The 19,052-nt window shown below is 44.7% G+C and overlaps 1 protein-coding gene across 2 annotated transcripts in view; it reads left to right on the forward strand.

Moving 5' to 3' along the window:
* The window catches only part of LOC109893636 (band 4.1-like protein 4), an 89,963-nt gene that overhangs the window by 33,602 nt on the left and 37,309 nt on the right, over window positions 1–19,052 (forward strand). For both annotated transcript variants that reach the window (XM_031826275.1, XM_031826274.1), the window contains exons 3-7: window positions 752–856; window positions 14,339–14,390; window positions 14,509–14,587; window positions 15,059–15,156; window positions 15,911–16,031. In XM_031826275.1, coding sequence (XP_031682135.1) covers window positions 752–856; window positions 14,339–14,390; window positions 14,509–14,587; window positions 15,059–15,156; window positions 15,911–16,031 — 455 coding nt within the window. The remainder of the gene's footprint in view (window positions 1–751; window positions 857–14,338; window positions 14,391–14,508; window positions 14,588–15,058; window positions 15,157–15,910; window positions 16,032–19,052) is intronic.

Consider the following 19,052-nt stretch of genomic DNA (forward strand, 5'->3'; position numbering starts at 1 on the left):
TGAGAGAGAGGAAGGTTTGGTTGGGTTGTGGTCCGCGCTGAGGCAAATGTGGATTGGTTGGTGTGATCCATAATTGGTTTTCCATCGGAATAAATACTTATATCGTCAGTGGATACATTTGGATTGATGCTGTATCTACAAGAGAAGGCTGAAGTGCTGACAGATAAGATATGGTCAACGATATTTCTTCACCCCACAAAGGAGAAATAGATGTGATTATCTAGCAAACAGTGGTATAGGTGTTCTGGAAATACTCCTGGAACCAGCGTTTGTCTGGTTCATACTAAAATAAAGTCCTAATATTGTTTATTTTAGCAGATTGCTTTTGTAAGCCTCAGAAATGGTAATGAGAGGCACCATGAGGCGTGTAAATTGCAGCGGAAGGCAGTTTTCACTGCTTAGCAAAGTAATCATTTATATCTAATTGATATTTCCCTGAAGTCATAGGTCTACTCTCTTACAGAGTCTCTTTATGCCATTTCTGAATCCAGACACCGAGAGCTGAAAGAGAGACTGTCTCTAAGAACTATACTGTATATGCCATATATTGTTGAAGCTATTTATTCTTCAAAACATGACTGTCAGTACAGAAGCCCACCATGGTATTTCAGAACACTTTGCCTGTTGCCTCAGAATGCATTAAGTTTATATTCCATAAGTAAAAACACTGACATCAACTTGATGTCTTTGCCTGGGAACACGTTTGCCTGTGACTCAGACACTGAGTTCCAAAACACTTTGTGTTCCACAGAAGTCTACTAAGGGTTCGGTGGTGCTGGACTTTGTGTTGGACCATGTGAAGCTGGCAGAGACAGACTTCTTCGGGCTGCGCTACTGTGACCGCAGCCACCAGACCGTGAGTCACCAGTGATTTCTATAAACATATTTATACAAATAATATATACATTTATAAGTGAATGTGTATATGAATGTGTGTCCATGTGAGTGACAGTATCTCAGCACACCACTGATAATCTCACAATAGACCAGGGAAGGCTTTATGCATTATGACATGCTTATGACATTACATTATGAATGGCGCACCGGAGAGATTATTTCCTTCCTTCATATACACTAATCAAAGTGTCTGGTAAGATTAGAAAGGTTATTTCGCCTCAAGTCAGATGTCTAGCTTAGATATCTTAAGATGGTAGCTTCAGCTTGCCCCAGTCAAAGTGAAAATAGTAAGCATTATTATCCTGTAAAGACAACAACAGCTCTGTGAATATTGGCCGGGGGTCATTCTCTGTCCTGTCATTCCTACAGAAGGTGCCATCACAGAGCGTCCCACGCAGGCCCAGCCCATGATAGGGTAGAGTAGGGCTGGGGAGGAATAGTAATAACCCATGCAGGGCCCCAGGGCTACACACACTCAGAGTTAGTCAGAGTACAGAACCATAAAATAACACAATGATAACGGCGTCCCAAATGGCACCCTATTCCCTATGTAGTGCACTACATAGGGAATAGTGCTCTGGTCAAAAATAGTGCACTATTAAGGGAATAGTGTGCCATTTAGGACATATACATACTCTCCCAACATCCCCATCTTTCTCTCACATGGATGGGCGGTATCCTGTGCAATGCCTTCAGGGGGCTGTCGGCCAAGCCCTGATTTATCGTCAGACCTGCATAGGATGAAAGAAAAATAGTGAAAGGAGACTGAAAATGTTGTAACGCCAGCATCACTGTCTGTTTGACTTGGATATAGCCTATGCCCTAACATGTACTATGCACTATTATAAACTGGGTGGTTCGAGCCCTGAATACTGATTGGCTGACAGCTGTGGTATATCAGACCGTATACCACGGGTATGACAAAACATGTATTTGCTGCTCTAATTACCTTGGTAACCAGTTTATAATAGCAATAAGGCACCTCACGGCTAAGGGCTGTAACCAGGCACTCCGCGTTGTGTCGTGCTTAAGAACAGTCCTTAGCCGTGGTATATTGGCCACATACCACACCCCCTCGGGCCCTATTGCTTAATTATCACACACCCTGAACAAGAGAGGATTCTTACACGGAACCCAAACCGGCTACGCGCGTGTGCCATCATGCCCCTACACCAAAAGCTATCACGACATGCAGGGTAACATATCAAAACAAACTCTGAACCAATGACATTCATTTGGGGACAGATCGAAAAGCATTAAACATGTATGGCAATTTAGCTAGTTAGCTTGCACTTGCTAGCTAATTTGTCCTATTTAGCTAGCTTGCTGTTGCTCTTTCTATCCATCTCTCTGTCTTTCTATCCCACCTATTCATCTCTCCCCCCCTCCCTCTCTCTATCCCTGTCTCTCTATTCCTGTTTCTCTCTCTGGCTATCTCTCTCTCTCTTTATTGTTTTTGTTATTTTATTAAAATTGTAAAACAGTTATGGTGTTTGATGCTATGATAGAATAAAACTGATTATGGATCAACAACATTGTAGTAAATCCCCAATACTAACCTAAATGACAGTGAAATAAAGCAAACCGGTATTGACAAAAAATATTCCAAAACATGCATTCTGTTTGCAACAAGGCACTACAGTGAAACTACAAAAAATAAGACAAAGGAATGAACTTTTTGTCCAGAATACAAAGTGTTATGTTTGGGGCAAATCCAACACAACGCATCACTGAGTACCACTTTTTGTATTTTCAAGCATGGTGATGGCTGCATCATGTTATAGGGTATGCTTGTCATCTGCAAGAACTGGGGAGATTTTCAGGATAGAAAGAAACAGAATGGAGCTAAGCACAGGCAAAATCTTACAGGAAAAACCTGGTTCAGTCTGCTTTCCAATGGACACTGGGAGACAAATTCACCTTTCAGTAGGACAATAACCTAAAACACAAGGCCAAATCTACACCGGAGTTGCTTAACAAGAAGACATTGAATGTTGAGTGGCCTAGTAACAGTTTTGACTTAAATCTGCTTGAAAATATATGGCGAGACTCTGAAAATGGCTGTCTAGCAATGATCAACAACCAACTTGATAGAGTTTGAAGAATTTAGAAAATAATAATGGGAAAATATTGCACAATCCAGGTATGCAAAGCTCTTAGAGACTTACCCCAAAATACTCACAGCTGTAATTGTTGCCAAATATGTTTATAACATGCATTGACTCAGGGGGGTGAATACTTATCCTAATCAAGATATATCAAGATATGTTTTCTTTTTCATTCATTCAACCCCCAAATAATGCATTTGACTTCCACTTTTTTTTGGGGGGGGGGGGGGCAAATGTTTATTTGTTTAGTTATTTTTGGATCGTACCTGTAGGCTGCCACTCAAATGAAAGACAAATCAATCAGTAAGAAATACAAACATAGTTGAATATAAACCGGAAACCCGTTCCCCCAACCCCACCCAGCCACCATGTCTCCACCCCCAACCTCTCATCCCATTCCACCTACCCCAACCAGCCACCATGTCTCCACCCCCAACCTCTCATCCCATTCCACCTACCCCACCCAGCCACCATGTCTCCACCCCCAACCTCCCATCCCATTCCACCTACCCCACCCAGCCACCATGTTTCCACCCCCAACCTCTCATCCCGTTCCACATACCCCACCCAGCCACCATGTTTCCATCCTTCCTCCCATCTCGTTCTCCTAACCCCACCCAGCCATCATGTCTCCACCCCCAACCCCTCATCCCGTTCCCCCAACCACACCCAACCATCATGTCTCAACCCCTCATACCGTTCTCCCAACTCCACCCAGCCACCATGTCTCTGTCCTTCCTCCTATCTTGTTCCCCCAACCCCACCCAACCACCATGTCTCAACCCCCAACCCCTCATCCCATTCTTCCAACCCCACCCAGCCACCATGTCTCTGTCCTTCCTCCCATCCTGTTCCCCCAACCCCACCCAGCCACCATGTCTCCATTCTTCCTCCCATCCTGTTCCCCCAACCCCACCCAGCCACCATGTCTCTGTCCTTCCTCCCATCCTGTTCCCCCAAACCCCACCCAACCACCATGTCTCAACCCCCAACCCCTCATCCTGTTATCCCAACCCCACCCAACCACCATGTCTCCATTCTTCCTCCCATCCTGTTCCCCCAACCCCACCCAGCCACCATGTCTCCATTCTTCCTCCCATCCTGTTCCCCCAACCCCACCCATCCACCATGTCTCTGTCCTTCCTCCCATCCTGTTCCCCCAACCCCACCCAACCACCATGTCTCAACCCCCAACCCCTCATCCTGTTCCCCCAACCCCACCCAGCCACCATGTCTCCATTCTTCCTCCCATCCTGTTCCCCCAACCCCACCCAGCCACCATGTCTCTGTCCTTCCTCCCATCCTGTTCCCCCAACCCCACCCAACCACCATGTCTCAACCCCCAACCCCTCATCCCATTATCCCAACCCCACCCAGCCACCATGTCTCTGTCCTTCCTCCCATCCTGTTCCCCCAACCCCACCCAGCCACCATGTCTCTGTCCTTCCTCCCATCCTGTTCCCCCAACCCCACCCAACCACCATGTCTCAACCCCTCATCCCGTTATCCCAACCCCACCCAGCCACCATGTCTCTGTCCTTCCTCCCATCCTGTTCCCCCAACCCCACCCAGCCACCATGTCTCAACCCCCAACCCCTCATCCCATTCTTCCAACCCCACCCAGCCACCATGTCTCTGTCCTTCCTCCTATCGTGTTCCCCCAACCCCACCCAACCACCATGTCTCAACCCCCAACCCCTCATCCCGTTATCCCAACCCCACCCAGCCACCATGTCTCCATTCTTCCTCCCATCCCATTCTTCCAACCCCACCCAGCCACCATGTCTCTGTCCTTCCTCCTATCGTGTTCCCCCAACCCCAACCACCATGTCTCAACCCCCAACCCCTCATCCCGTTATCCCAACCCCACCCAGCCACCATGTCTCCATTCTTCCTCCCACCCTGTTCCCCCAACCCCACCCAGCCACCATGTCTCTGTCCTTCCTCCCATCCTGTTCCCCCAACCCCATCCAACCACCATGTCTCAACCTCCAACCCCTCATCCCGTTATCCCAACCCCACCCAGCCACCATGTCTCCATTCTTCCTCCCATCCTGTTCCCCATCCAACCCTCCAGTTGTGGAAAAACTACCCAGTTGTGGAAGTACCCAGTTGTGGAAAAAGTGCTCAATTATCATACTTGAGTATAAGTAAAGATATCTTAGAAAATTTGTAAAAGTGATAGTCACCCAGCAGAATACTACACGAGTAAAAGTATTTGATTTTAAATATACTCAAGTAAATGTAATTGCTAAAACATACTTAAGTTGTCACATGTGCTCCCTCTCCTGCCTCTGAGTCACCAGGCTGCTCATTAGGGCGCACACCTGTGACCAGTGTTACGCGTATAATGACACTCACCTGAACTCCATCACCTTGATTACCTGCCCTATATATGTCATTCCCTTTGGTTTCTTCCCCAGTCGTCATTGTTCCTGTATCTGTTTCATGCGCTGTTCGTGTTTTGTTCATTTATTAATTAAATGTATTCACTCCCTGAACTTGCTTCCGACTCTCAGCGTACATCCTTACAGAATGACGACTCAACAAAGGGAAGCATCAGGGAGTGTTTTTTTTGGGGGTGGGGGGTGATGTTGGGTCCGGGTGTTGGAGCCGTAGCTTCCTGGGAGGCCTCAGCGGGTTCAATAAGCTCCCATGCCTAAGGTGGATGAACAGGTTCCTGTGCCTCAGTCAAGGCAACCGGGGAGGTCTCAGCCGGCTCATCAGGCTTTCACTTCTCAGCCGGTTCGTCAGGTTTCTGCGCCTCAGCAGAGGCTTACCGGTCCGATCATCCCTGTGGTTGGTGTCCTGTGGCTGGAGCCGAGTGCGCCGGGGAGGGGGTACTGTCACGTATGCTCTCTCTCCGGCACTCTAGGTCGTCATGCTCCCGTGCCTCAGCGGAGGTGACCAGTCCGCTCCTGAGCCCCGGGATCGTTGTCCTGTGGCTAGGGTCGCACGTTTGGGAGGTACTGTCACATGTGCTCCATCTCCGGCCTCTAGGTCACCAGGCTGCTCGTTAGGGCACACACCTGTCACCAGCGCATAATGACCCTCACCTGGACTCCATTTCCTCCTTGATTACCTATATGTCATTCCCTTTGGATTCTTCCCCAGTCGTCATTGTTCCTGTATCTGGTTAATGTTAGTGCGCTGTTCGTGTTTTGTTTATTTATTAAATGTATTCACTCCCTGAACTTGCTTCCCGACTCTCATCGTACATCCTTACATAAGTATTGAAAGTCAAAGTATAAATCATTTCAAATTCCTTATATTAAACAAACCAGAGGCACCATTTTCTTGATTTTAAAATTTACTGATAGCCAGGGGTACACTCCAGCACTCAGACATAATTTACTAACAAAGCATGTGTGTTTAGTGAGACCGCCAGATCAGGGGGGGGGCAATCACAATGGGCAAGATTTTGCTCTCGTTTCTCTCACACTTCATACATCTCTTCTACATCTCGCCTCTCTCCTCCTTTGTGCAGGCTCCTTTATCCCCAAGCATCCCCTGGCTTAACGACCCACAGCCTTTCCTTGTTGGGGCAGGAAGTCCATATAAGGTTTGGGGGTGGAGCCAGCTACCTGCAAGATATCTCTCCTCAATTGCCACTCCCCTCACCTCTACCTGCCGGCTGCCACAATAAATAGTAAAGTAAAGTACAAATACTTTCAAGTATTTTTACTTAAATACTTTACATCACTGACCCCACCCCCCACTCCCAGAAACCATTTCCCACCCCTTCCTACCCCCCGAGCAACTAGGGTTGTTTGTCAGTCACCCACCACTGTCCCGCCAGAAAAATCCCACCCCTTCCCCATAGACCTGAAAGCAAAGAAAGTTTAGCTTTAGCTGAGATTATTCTTTATAGAGTCAAGTGTATTTGTTCAGGCCTCAATTGTTCCTTGACTAACACCATTCATTCTCGCTGTCGATGATTCTAATGCTATAACTTCTAACAGTAACTGTATCCATGGCGAATGTTTTCTACCTTCACTCTTGTTTTTCTCAGTGGTGTGTTGTTCCAGTTCATCTCCATGCTGTTGGCATGCCTTACAACAGCTGTAACACTGGTTTAATGTTGAACTATGTTTGACCGAGGTTTCTGATTACAAGGTTAGCCAACCTTGTCTTTTTGGAGATGAGCACAGAGGATGCATCTAAGCTACTGAATCCTTCTGGAGAAAAGAGTCGTATTAGATTTAAAAATAAATACCTTTACACTTTTGCATAAAAGTTTATAGAATTATTCTATCATACACATAGCTATGTTGTTTATGGCAGGTTATCCCCGCTGTGCTTGGGTAATATTAGACCCAAGAGAGTGCTAGGATCAGCATGCACATCCACATCATTCCTACCCTCTGGAGTCGTAAACGACATACATGTACCAACATATTGGAGCTGCTTCGGGACTGATACACTGTTACTGTGTGTCAGAGAGCAGTGATGCTTTTAGTGTCTGTGCATGGAGCAGCAGGCCTATAATCAAAACCTATCCATTTAGAGAGACTTCTCTGTCATTTATATGAGGCTGCCTGCCTGCCTGCTAGCTACACCCTTCATTACAATATCAATGCCCTCTCCTGATGTAACCCTCCATAATATTGAGGCTGAAGTTGTAGTAAGATGACTGAGGTTCCAGAATGCTCCAATATCTACACCAGCACATCGCTTAGCCTGTTTGGGATAGGGGGCAGTATTTTCACGTCTGGATGAAAACCGTGCCCAAAGTAAACTACCTGCTACTCAGGCCCAGATGCTAGGATATGCATATATATATGCATATTGGTAGATTTGGATAGAAAACACTCGAAAGTTTCTAAAACTGTTAAAATAATGTCTGTGAGTATAACATAACTTATTTGGCAGGCGAAACCAGGGATCATCATCCAGGGATGTTTTTTTTTAGTTCACTGTATTTCCTATGTGGATCTACATTTCTAAGGCACTTGCTTGCAGTTCCTATCATTTCCACTAGATGTCAACATTCTAGAAATTGGTTGATATCTTTCCTTTGAGAAATGAAGAAGTAGCCCTTTCCTTTCTGGGTGTATAGCCAAGTGTACTGTTTTGTTTGAGGCGCGCGACCTGAAGCTCGCTCCACATTCATTTAATCCACTATTGAACGCAGTGTATCCCGTCTTAAATTTGATCCATTATTTACATTTAAAAATACCTAAAGTTGGATTAGGAAAGTTGTTTGAAATGTTTGGACAAAGATTACAGGTAACTTATTAGATAATGTGTAGTCATGTTGGGCGAGTTGGAACCAGTGTTTTTCTGAATCAAACGTGCCAAATAAATTGACATTTTTGGTATATAACGACGGAATTAATTGAACAAAAGGACCATTTGTGATGTTTATGGGACATATTGCAGTGCCAACAGAAGAAGATCTTCAAAGGTAAGGCATGAATTATATCGTTATTTCTGAGTTTTGTGTCGCGCATGGTGGGTTGAAATATGATTATCATGTGTTTGTTTGATGGGGTGCTGTCCTCAGATAATAGCATGGTTTGCTTTCGCGGTAAAGCCTTTTTGAAATCTGACAGAGTGGCTGGATTAACAAGAAGTTCAGATTCATTTTGCTGTATTGTAATTGTATGAAAGTTAAATATTTCTAATAATTTATTTTGAATTTCGCGCTCTACAATTTCACCGGATGTTGTCGAAACGTTCCGCTAACGGAACCCCTAGTCGTAATTCAAATGCACTCCGAATACATTGTTTAGTTCATTCTTGTGGATCATTCTTCATTCTAGAACTAGTGGAGATATTAGAACAGAGCCTGGGCCTCTCAGTCAGACCTGTCAATCAAACTGTCTGCCTCATGATGACAGAGCCTTTTAATTTATTATCTATCATTCTATTATTTATCAGTTCTAGTCACCTGGCAACTGAGCTGTGTTGTAGGGCAGAAAGACATGCCTTTCTCATACTGATAGATAGAACACACTCTAATCCCATGTAATAAAAAGAAACACCTTGAGGTGTTCAATAAGTATTGCAGATATAAAAATGTAAATAGCTCTGGAAGGGCTTTGTGCAGGTGCCATGAATGCACATAGATGTAGCCCATTAACTGTCTACTATACACAGAACCCTTTTTTCTAAGGGTGTAAGGCTATTTTCTAAGTAATGTGTTACCAAAGGTTTTTACTTTGTTCTCCTCCAGCCAGTCGCTGTTCATTGGAAGATGACTACCAGTTAGAGAAATAAGAAGTAGATTGTTTCTCAGGTTGTCTTTCTGAGTGGAACCCCTCTGTCTTTGTCTGGTTGTCGTCCTGTCGCTGTCAGCCACTGTTCTAATCCTCAACCCCCTCATTTGCATAAATTAGCATGCACTGGAACACAACACCTGCACTGATGTGATTATTGCAAATTAGATAAGATTAACCAATTCAATTAACTTATTCTAATTCAATCACACAGACATAGCTCTAATCACGTTCCCCTGGACACCAATATCCGTTCCGGTGTGTTCTGGGTTGTATTCATTAGGCACAAAACAAAAGAAAATACCTCATTTCTACCAGCGTGTTAAATGTGCAACCAGAGGGAAATAAATCTAGACCACCTTTACTCCACACACAGAGACGTGTACAAAGCTCGCCCTCACCCACCATTTGGCAAATCTGACCATAACTCCATCCCCCTGATTCCTGCTTACAAGCAAAAACTAAAGCAGGAAGCACCAGTGACTCGGTCAATAAAAAAATGGTCAGATGAAGCAGATGCTAAGCTACAGGACAGTTTTGCTATCACAGACTGGAATATGTTCCGGGATTCCTCTGATGGCATTGAGGAGTACACCACATCAGTCACTGGCTTCATGAGAGCATCAGCTGTTCCGGACGACTGTGTGATAACGCTTTTTGTAGCCGATGTGAGTAAGACCTTTAAACAGGTCAACATTTACAAGGCCGCAGGGCCAGACTGATTACCAGGACGTGTACTCCGAGCATGCGCTGACCAACTGGCAAGTGTCTTCACTGACATTTTCAACCTCTCCCTGTCCGAGTCTGTAATACCAAGATGTTTTAAGCAGATCACCATAGTCCCTGTGCCCAAGATCACTAAGGTAACCTGCCTAAATTACTACCGACCCGTAGCCCTCATGTCTGTAGCCATGAAGTTCTTTGAAAGGCTGGTCATGGCTCACATCAACACCATTATCCCCAAAACACTAGACCCACTCCGCTCCAATTTGCATACCGCCCCAACAGATCCACAGATGAAACAATCTCCATTGCACTCCATACTGCCCTTTCACACCTGGACAAAAGGAACACCTATGTGAGAATGCTATTCATTGACTACAGCTCAGCATTCAACACCATAGTGCACTAAAAGCTCATCACTAAGCTAAGGACCCCGAGACGAAACACCTCCCTCTGCAACTATCCTGGACTTCCTGAAAGGCGGTAAGGTGGTAAGGGTAGGTAACAACACATCCGCCATGCTGATCCTCAACACAGGAGCCCCTCGGGGGTGCGTGCTCAGTCCCCTCCTGTACTCCCTATTCACTCATGACTGCGTGGCCAGGCACGACTCCAACATCATCATTAAGATTGCCGATGACACAACAGTGGTAGGCCTGATCGCCGACAACGACAAGACAGCCTAGGGAGGAGGTCAGAGACCTTGCCGTGTGATGCCAGGACAACAACCTCTCCCTCAATGTGATCAAGACTAAGGATATGATTGTTGTATACAGGAAAAGGAGGACTGAGCACACCCCCATTCTAATCGACTGGGGAGTAGTGGAGCAGGTTGAGAACTTCCAAGTTCCTTGGTGTCCATATCACCAACAAACTATCATGGTCCAAGCACCCCAAGACAGTCGTGAAGAGGGCACGACAAAACCTATTCCCCCTCAGGAGACTGAAAAGATTTGCCATGGGTCCTCAGATCCTCAAAACGTTCTACAGCTGCACCATCAAGAGCATCCTGACTGATTGCATCAATATGGCCTCGCTATTGTTATTTCACTGCTGCTCTTTAATAATTTGTTACTTTTATTTCTTTCTTTTTTTAGGTATTTTTCTTAAAACTGCATTGGTTATGGGCTTGTAAGTAAGCATGTCACTGTAAGGTCTACACCTGTTGTATTCGTCGCATGTGACAAATAACATTTGAATTGCTTTGAAACAGGGAGGGACTACTTGAACTTGTCCAATGAGAAACACTTGTTTTCTATTTTCCATTAAAAACTTTTTGACACATTTTGCTATGATGAGCCCTAATGAACACGGCCCTGGTGCCCATCTGTAGTGTGGTGGGCAGAGGATTAAGGTGGGAGGGAATGGTGAGGGTGCACCACACAGCAGTGACATACTTTAGTCTGAAATATGTTATCCTAGTCTAGCCTACCTCATTACGCTAACATTTATTCATCTCCATGCCCCAGAATGCCCCAGAATCCAAAGATTCAGTCTACAGACTCTTCCCCTCCTCCAACAATTTCCATCTTCAGCTTGGCTAGTAGCAACATCACCAGAAATTCACATAAAAATATATGGAATGCAATATAAAACAGGACTTGAAGCTGTTTCTTCATGCAAGGGGTGCGGTGCTATTCATTTATAGTAGAAATGTAAGCAGTTTGGTAACGCGATATCAGCTACCATGCCCTACAGTGAAGCTAAAGCAGAAAACATGGAATAATAATAATAATATTTATTTCAGTTTCATTTTTAAAAGAGCTGAGTCCTTATGCTGTTTCGTGTGAACTGTGTGAACAAAGGCACGTTTGTTTTCACGTTTGTTTTGAATGTTTGCTGCCGGTGTCTGATGCCGATGTGAAGTGAACAGTCTGTTGTTTATCACTGTGTTTTATCACCGTGTTAAGTTATTTAAAGAACAGAGGAAGAGAAACATTGTTGTCGATCTGTCAGTACAGATGGCTCCCAGGAGAAGCATGAGCTGCAATGACATTGTGAGCTCTGATACAATATCACAGTAAAGCAAGGCGTCACTGTGACAACACTGCAAATAAAGATTTGAAAATAGCAGTTAGCATTCACAACAAGCTCCACAACAATGATTTGAAAATTGCAGTTTGCATTCACAATGACCTCCACAACTATGATTTAAAAATAGCAGTTTGCATTCATGATCATAAGAAGCTCGACAACATCCCACAAATAGACACCACAGCGCAGTAGCTGCTGTAACCAGTGATAACCACATGAATATACTGTATGGAGACCTACACACTGTTTATATTTATTGTCGCATAGGGTCATTGTATGTAATGTACATGTCTACCTTAGACCGCAGCGGTCACTACTGACCCTGGTTCGATCCCAGGCTGTATCACAATTGGTCGTGATCGGGAGTCCCATAGGTCGGCGCACAATTGGCCTGGTTAGGTTTTGGCCGTCATTGTAAATAAGAATGTGTTCTTAATTGACTTACCTAGAGTGTGCACAGCTGTCATCAAGGCAAAGGGTTGCTACTTTGAAGATTCTCAAATATATTTTAGTTAACACTTTTTTGGCTAAAACGTGATTCCGTGTGTTATTTCATAGTTTTGATGTTTTCACTATTATTATACAATGTAGCAAATAGTAAAAATAAAGAAAAACCTTGGGATGGGTAGGTGTGTCCAAACATTTGACTGGTACTGTATATATGATCATTTAATGTCCATCATCAACGTGACATAAGGAAATTGTGCACAGTAAACCAGGCAGTCTTGCAGGAATGTTCCCAAATCAGAGGTTCATTGACGTGAGAGCCAGAGGTTCAACGAGATACAAAATAGATCTTAATTCCAAAATACCAGTACAGTATAAGATAATGAATAAAAGCCAATAAAAAAGAAGCTTCATGTGTTTGATTTTTGTCTCTGTGGCAGCATGCTGTGACCTGTTTTAAATCCATGTTTTACTGATGCAGATTTTAATGACACACTCCTTTTTAACGAGACCATTTATAAAAGTTGGTTTTAATGCGGCTTCAGTATTATGCCAAAGTTAGCATGACTAAACGTCCCGTTCTGGAGCTGCCTGAATCCTGTCCAATACACTGACTGCACACTACACTACACTACACGCACACACACACACACACATACACACACATACACACACTGCATAGACCACTCAGCCATGACTGTCACGCCTTGGTCTTAGTGTTTTGTGTTTTCGTTATATATTTGGTCAGGCCAGGGTGTGACAGGGGTTTACGTGTTGTATTTCGTATTGGGGTTTGTAGTATTTGGGATCGCGGCTGATTAGGGGTGTTGTATAGGCTTGGCTGCCTGAGGCGGTTCTCAATCAGCTGTCAGGTGATTCTCGTTGCCTGATTGGGAACCGTATTTAAGTAGCTTGAGTTTCGCTTTGTCTTTCGTGGGTGATTGTTCCTGTCTCTGTGTAGTGTTCACCAGATAGGCTGTAATTAGGTTGGTGGGTGATTGTTCCTGTCTCTGTGTAGTTTCACCAGATAGGCTGTATTAGGTTGGTGGGTGATTGTTCCTGTCTCTGTGTAGTGTTCACCAGATAGGCTGTATTAGGTTGGTGGGTGATTGTTCCTGTCTCTGTGTAGTGTTCACCAGATAGGCTGTATTAGGTTGGTGGGTGATTGTTCCTGTCTCTGTGTAGTTTCACCAGATAGGCTGTAATAGGTTTCACGTTCCGTTTGTTGTTTTTTTGTATTTATCGTTATTTCATGTACCGTCACTTTTTTCATTAAAGACATGAGTAACCACCACGCTGCATTTCGGTCCTCTCTTTCAACAAACGAAGAACGCCGTTACAATGACTTTACATAACAAAGTGCATTTCTCCATTTCTTCCAGCCAATTACTGAATACTTCATATCTCCTGGACAGACTATGTAAACATAAAGGTTACGGTATATCTGTCATGAAACAACGGGATGTGTGAGATCAGCAGCATTAGTTTCTGTGCTTGTGTTTTTTGTCACTGGTTATTTGGACAAATCACGATTTCACAGGTATTAGCATCTTTCGAATTTTGGAAGGGGATGAGACATTTGGCACACAGACTTGCAAAGAGAAAGGGTGTATCGCTTCGTTGTAGTTCTGATCCTCATTTTACCTCTTCTCTTAACTCTTATGGACACAGAACTTAATCAAGCATCTGACCCATTACGCAATACTTTAGTTCTGGGTTAACCAAAATTACTGAATACACATGCTCAAGATAGCTTGTTACAGTACATTCTGTATTTGTTAATGTACACATAGGCTACTAGTTACATATTGTATATTACGTATGATACTACTTAAGTAAACAAATAATCATTATGGCTGTCATTTTTGTATGTCATTTGAATGTCTTCTCTGTGTTTTTTGTTTGCAGTATTGGCTAGACCCCTCGAAAACCCTTTCAGAACACAAAGATTTAATAACAAGTAAGTATCTCTTCCTTTCTCTGCATTCAGTTGAGTTGAAAGCCTCTCAGCTGTTTGGATACAGAGAGTTTGCTGCTGCTGAAATCTCTCTCTATCTTCCTCTCTGTCTCTCTCTCAGAAGGGCCTCCATACACACTTTATTTTGGGGTCAAGTTTTACGCTGAGAATCCCTGCAAGCTAAAAGAAGAAATAACAAGGTATATATTTTTGGTACAGTACTAGATTTCTCCAGATAATATCATTGTGGCTGCTATGCTATATATCAGAGGTAGTCAACGCTGTTCCTGGAGTGCCGCAGGTACTGCAGGATTTTGTTCCAACTAGGCACCACACCTGACCAACTGAGCTAATTCATCAGTTCAGGGCCTAAATTCAACACACCTGGTCTTCCAGGTCCGTTAAAAAATAACATGAAGTGTCTGCAGCACTCCAGGACCAGAGTTGCCTACCCCTGATAAACAGTATATCATTGACCCATCATCCAGTCACACAACAGTGTTATCATCTCCCTACTTTTTATTGAATTGGCCTTCACAGCCACACATACAGTATAAAAGCTTACATGCAGACTACTGGTTATGTCCTTATCTATGACAATATGAAATAGCTTGTACTGTGTTTCATGTGCTATATGGATGTGTGTCTGTGTGTGTCTCTGGGTACTGTAGATATCAGTTCTTCCTGCAGGTGAAGCAGGACGTACTACAGGGCAGAATCCCCTGTCCCCTTGACATCAGCGCCCAGCTGGCTGCTCTGGCCATACAGTGTGAGTACACACAGAGGCAGAAAGAGCGAGGCAGAAAGAGCGAGGCAGAAAGAGCGAGGCAGAGAGAGAGAGGCAGAGAGAGAGAGGCAGAGAGAGAGAGGCAGAGAGAGAGAGGCAGAGAGACAGAGAGAGAGAGGCAGAGAGAGAGAGGCAGAGAGAGAGAGGCAGAGAGAGAGAGAGAGAGAGAGGCAGATAGAGAGAGAGAGAGGCAGAGAGAGAGAGAGAGAGAGGCAGAGAGAGAGAGAGAGAGGCAGAGAGAGAGAGAGAGGCAGAGAGAAAGGGACACAGAGAGAAAGACACACAGAGAGAGGCAGGGAGAGAGACGGCGAAAGAGATGGCGAGAGAGAAGAGTGAGCGACAGACAGACAGACAGACAGACAGACAGACAGACAGACAGACAGACAGACAGACAGACAGACAGACAGACAGACAGACAGACAGACAGACAGACAGACAGACAGACAGACAGACAGACAGACAGACAGACAGACAGACAGACAGACAGACAGACAGACAGACATATATAAATAGTTAATAAAATAGAGATTAGTATTATGTGATGTCACTGTTCCTTGTATTATGCGATCTCTCACACAGTCAAAATGTGTGCGTGTGTGTGTGTGTGTGTGTGTGTGTGTGTGTGTGTGTGTGTGTGTGTGTGTGTGTGTGTGTGTGTGTGTGTGTGTGTGTGTGTGTGTGCGTGCATGTGTGTATGCCTGTGCTCATGTGTCTTTCTTTCACTATTTCTCTCCAGCCGAGCTTGGCGACTACGACCCGTACAAACATGTGTCGGGGTACGTGTCCGAGTACCGCTTTGTCCCGGACCAGAAAGAGGAACTGGAGCACGCCATCGAGATGATCCACAAAACTGTAATGTAAGGAAGCCCTCTCCTCTCTTCTCTCTCCTCTGCTCTCCTCCTCTGCTCTCCCCTTCTTTCCTCACTGCAACCTCTCTGCGTCCTCTCTGACAACCAGCCCAATCCCTAATCCCAGTCTAATCCCCTCATAACAGGTTCCCCTCTCTGCACTGTACTATACGTCAGATATAATCCAACTGTTGTACAACCCAGACCATGTAACACTGATACTGTACAGTGTTACAGTGTCTTAACAGTGTTACAGTATCTGGGTTGTTCAGTCAGTCTCTGGTGGTGTATTAATAACTTAGTCAGTCTCTGGTGGTGTATTAATAACTTAGTCAGTCTCTGGTGGTGTATTAATAAATTAGTCAGTCTCTGGTGGTGTATTAATAAATTAGTCAGTCGCTGGTGGTGTATTAATAACTGTGTCAGTCGCGGGTGGTGTATTAATAACTTAGTCAGTCTCTGGTGGTGTATTAATAACTTTGTCAGTCTCTGGTGGTGTATTAATAACTTAGTCAGTCTCTGGTGGTGTATTAATAAATTAGTCAGTCGCTGGTGGTGTATTAATAACGTAGTCAGTCTCTGGTGGTGTATTAATAACGTAGTCAGTCTCTGGTGGTGTATTAATAAATTAGTCAGTCTCTGGTGGTGTATTAATAAATGAGTCTCTGGTGGTGTATTAATAACTTAGTCAGTCTCTGGTGGTGTAGTAATAACTTAGTCAGTCTCTGGTGGTGTATTAATAACTTAGTCAGTCTCTGGTGGTATATTAATAACTTGGTCAGTCTCTGGTGGTGTATTAATAACTTAGTCAGTCTCTGGTGTTGTATTAATAAATTAGTCAGTCTCTGGTGGTGTATTAATAAATTACTCAGTCTCTGGTGGTGTATTAATAAATTAGTCAGTCTCTGGTGGTGTATTAATAACTTAGTCAGTCTCTGGTGTTGTATTAATAAATTAGTCAGTCTCTGGTGGTGTATTAATAAATTAGTCAGTCTCCGGTGGTGTATTAATATCTTAGTCAGTCTCTGGTGGTTTTTTCTCTGGTTTTATCCTCTAAAAAACAAGACTGTTGACAAAGGCCTACTGTAATCGCTTTGATGTATTTACGATTTATTTGCTAAGGGATACGAGGTGGGAGACATCTGACCATTTCTCCACTATCGTTGAATTTCAATTTAAAGTGGTCCACTACGGTGGTAATCCCATGGTTCCTTGGCTGGATGGGATATCAGTTCCCGGGAATACCATTGGGAATTCTAAACTGTGGGATGTTTTATGTAATAATAAGAATTCCTGGCTCTGTTCCCTACTCTTTGAAAGAGGAACTAAGAGCCCTACAGTCATGACAAGCACTGTCTCACTCACCTACCTGGCATGCTGAAGTGGCTCGGGGGAAGTATGTTTCTGTGTGGGTGTGTGTTGTGTTTCACTACCTCTCCTGCTGTAGGGGTATAGGGATGACCGACAGAGCTGTAGGGATATAGGGATGACCGACAGAGCTGTAGGGATATAGGGATGACCGACAGAGCTGTAGGGGTATAGGGATGACCGACAGAGCTGTAGGGGTATAGGGATGACCGACAGAGCTGTAGGGGTATAGGGATGACCGACAGAGCTGTAGGGGTATAGGGATGACCGACAGAGCTGTAGGGGATAGGGATGACCAACAGAGCTGTAGGGGTAGAGCGATGACAGACAGAGCTGTAGGGGTATAGATTGACCAACAGAGCTGTATGGGTAGAGGGATGACCGACAGAGCTCTAGGGGTATAGTGATGACCGACAGAGCTGTAGAAGTATAGGGATGACCAACAGAGCTGTAGAGGTATAGATTGACCAACAGAGCTGTATGGGTAGAGGGATGACCGACAGAGCTCTAGGGGTATAGGGATGACCGACAGAGCTGTAGGGGTATAGGGATTACCAACAGAGCTGTAGGGGTATAGATTGACCAATAGAGCTTTAGGGGTAGAGGGATGACGACAGAGCTGTAGAGTTATATACTGACCAACAAAGCTGTAGGGTATAGGGATGACCGACAGAGCTGTAGGGGTATAGATTGACCAACAGAGCTGTAGGGGTATAAGGATGACCGACAGAGCTGTAGGGGTATAGGTATGACCTACAGAGCTTTAGGGGCAGAGGGATAGCCAACAGAGCTGTAGGGGTATAGGTATGACCTACAAGGCGTTTGGGGTATAGGGATGACCTTCAGAGCAGTAGGGATTGAGGGATGACCAACAGAGCTGTAGGGGTAAAGGGATGACCAACAGACTGTAGGGGTATATGGATGACCGACAGAGCTGTAGGGGTATAGATTGACCAACAGAGCTGTATGGGTAGAGGGATGACCGACAGAGCTGTAGGGGTATAGGGATGACCAATAGAGCTGTAGGGGTATAGGTATGACCTAAAAGGCTTTTGGGGTATAGGGATGACCTTTGGAGCAGTAGGGAATGAGGGATGACCAACAGAGCTGTAGGGGGAGAGGGATGACCGACAGAGCTGTAGGGGTATAGGGATGACCACCAGAGCTGTATGGGGTATAGGGATGACCAACAGAGCTGTAGGAGTAGAGGGATAGCCAACAGAGCTGTAGGGGTATAGGGATGACCTACAAGGCTTTTGGGGTATAGGGATGACCTTCAGAGCTATAGGGATTGAGGGATGACCAACAGAGCTGTAGGGGTAAAGGGATGACCAACAGAGTTGTAGGGGTATAGGGATGACCAACAGAGCTGTAGGGGTATAGGGATGACCAACAGAGCTGTAGGGGTAGAGGGATGACCGACAGAGCTGTAGGGGTATAGGGATGACCAACAGAGCTATAGGAGTATTGGGATGAGCAACAGAGCTGTAGTGGTATAGATTGACCAACAGAGCTGTAGGGGTATAGGGATGACCAACAGAGCTGTAGGGGTAGAGGGATGACCGACAGAGCTGTAGGGGTATAGGGATGACCAACAGAGCTATAGGAGTATTGGGATGAGCAACAGAGCTGTAGTGGTATAGATTGACCAACAGAGCTGTA

The sequence above is a fragment of the Oncorhynchus kisutch genome, linkage group LG6 (genome assembly GCF_002021735.2).
Source record: "Oncorhynchus kisutch isolate 150728-3 linkage group LG6, Okis_V2, whole genome shotgun sequence".
In the NCBI taxonomy this organism is placed as follows: domain Eukaryota; kingdom Metazoa; phylum Chordata; class Actinopteri; order Salmoniformes; family Salmonidae; genus Oncorhynchus; species Oncorhynchus kisutch.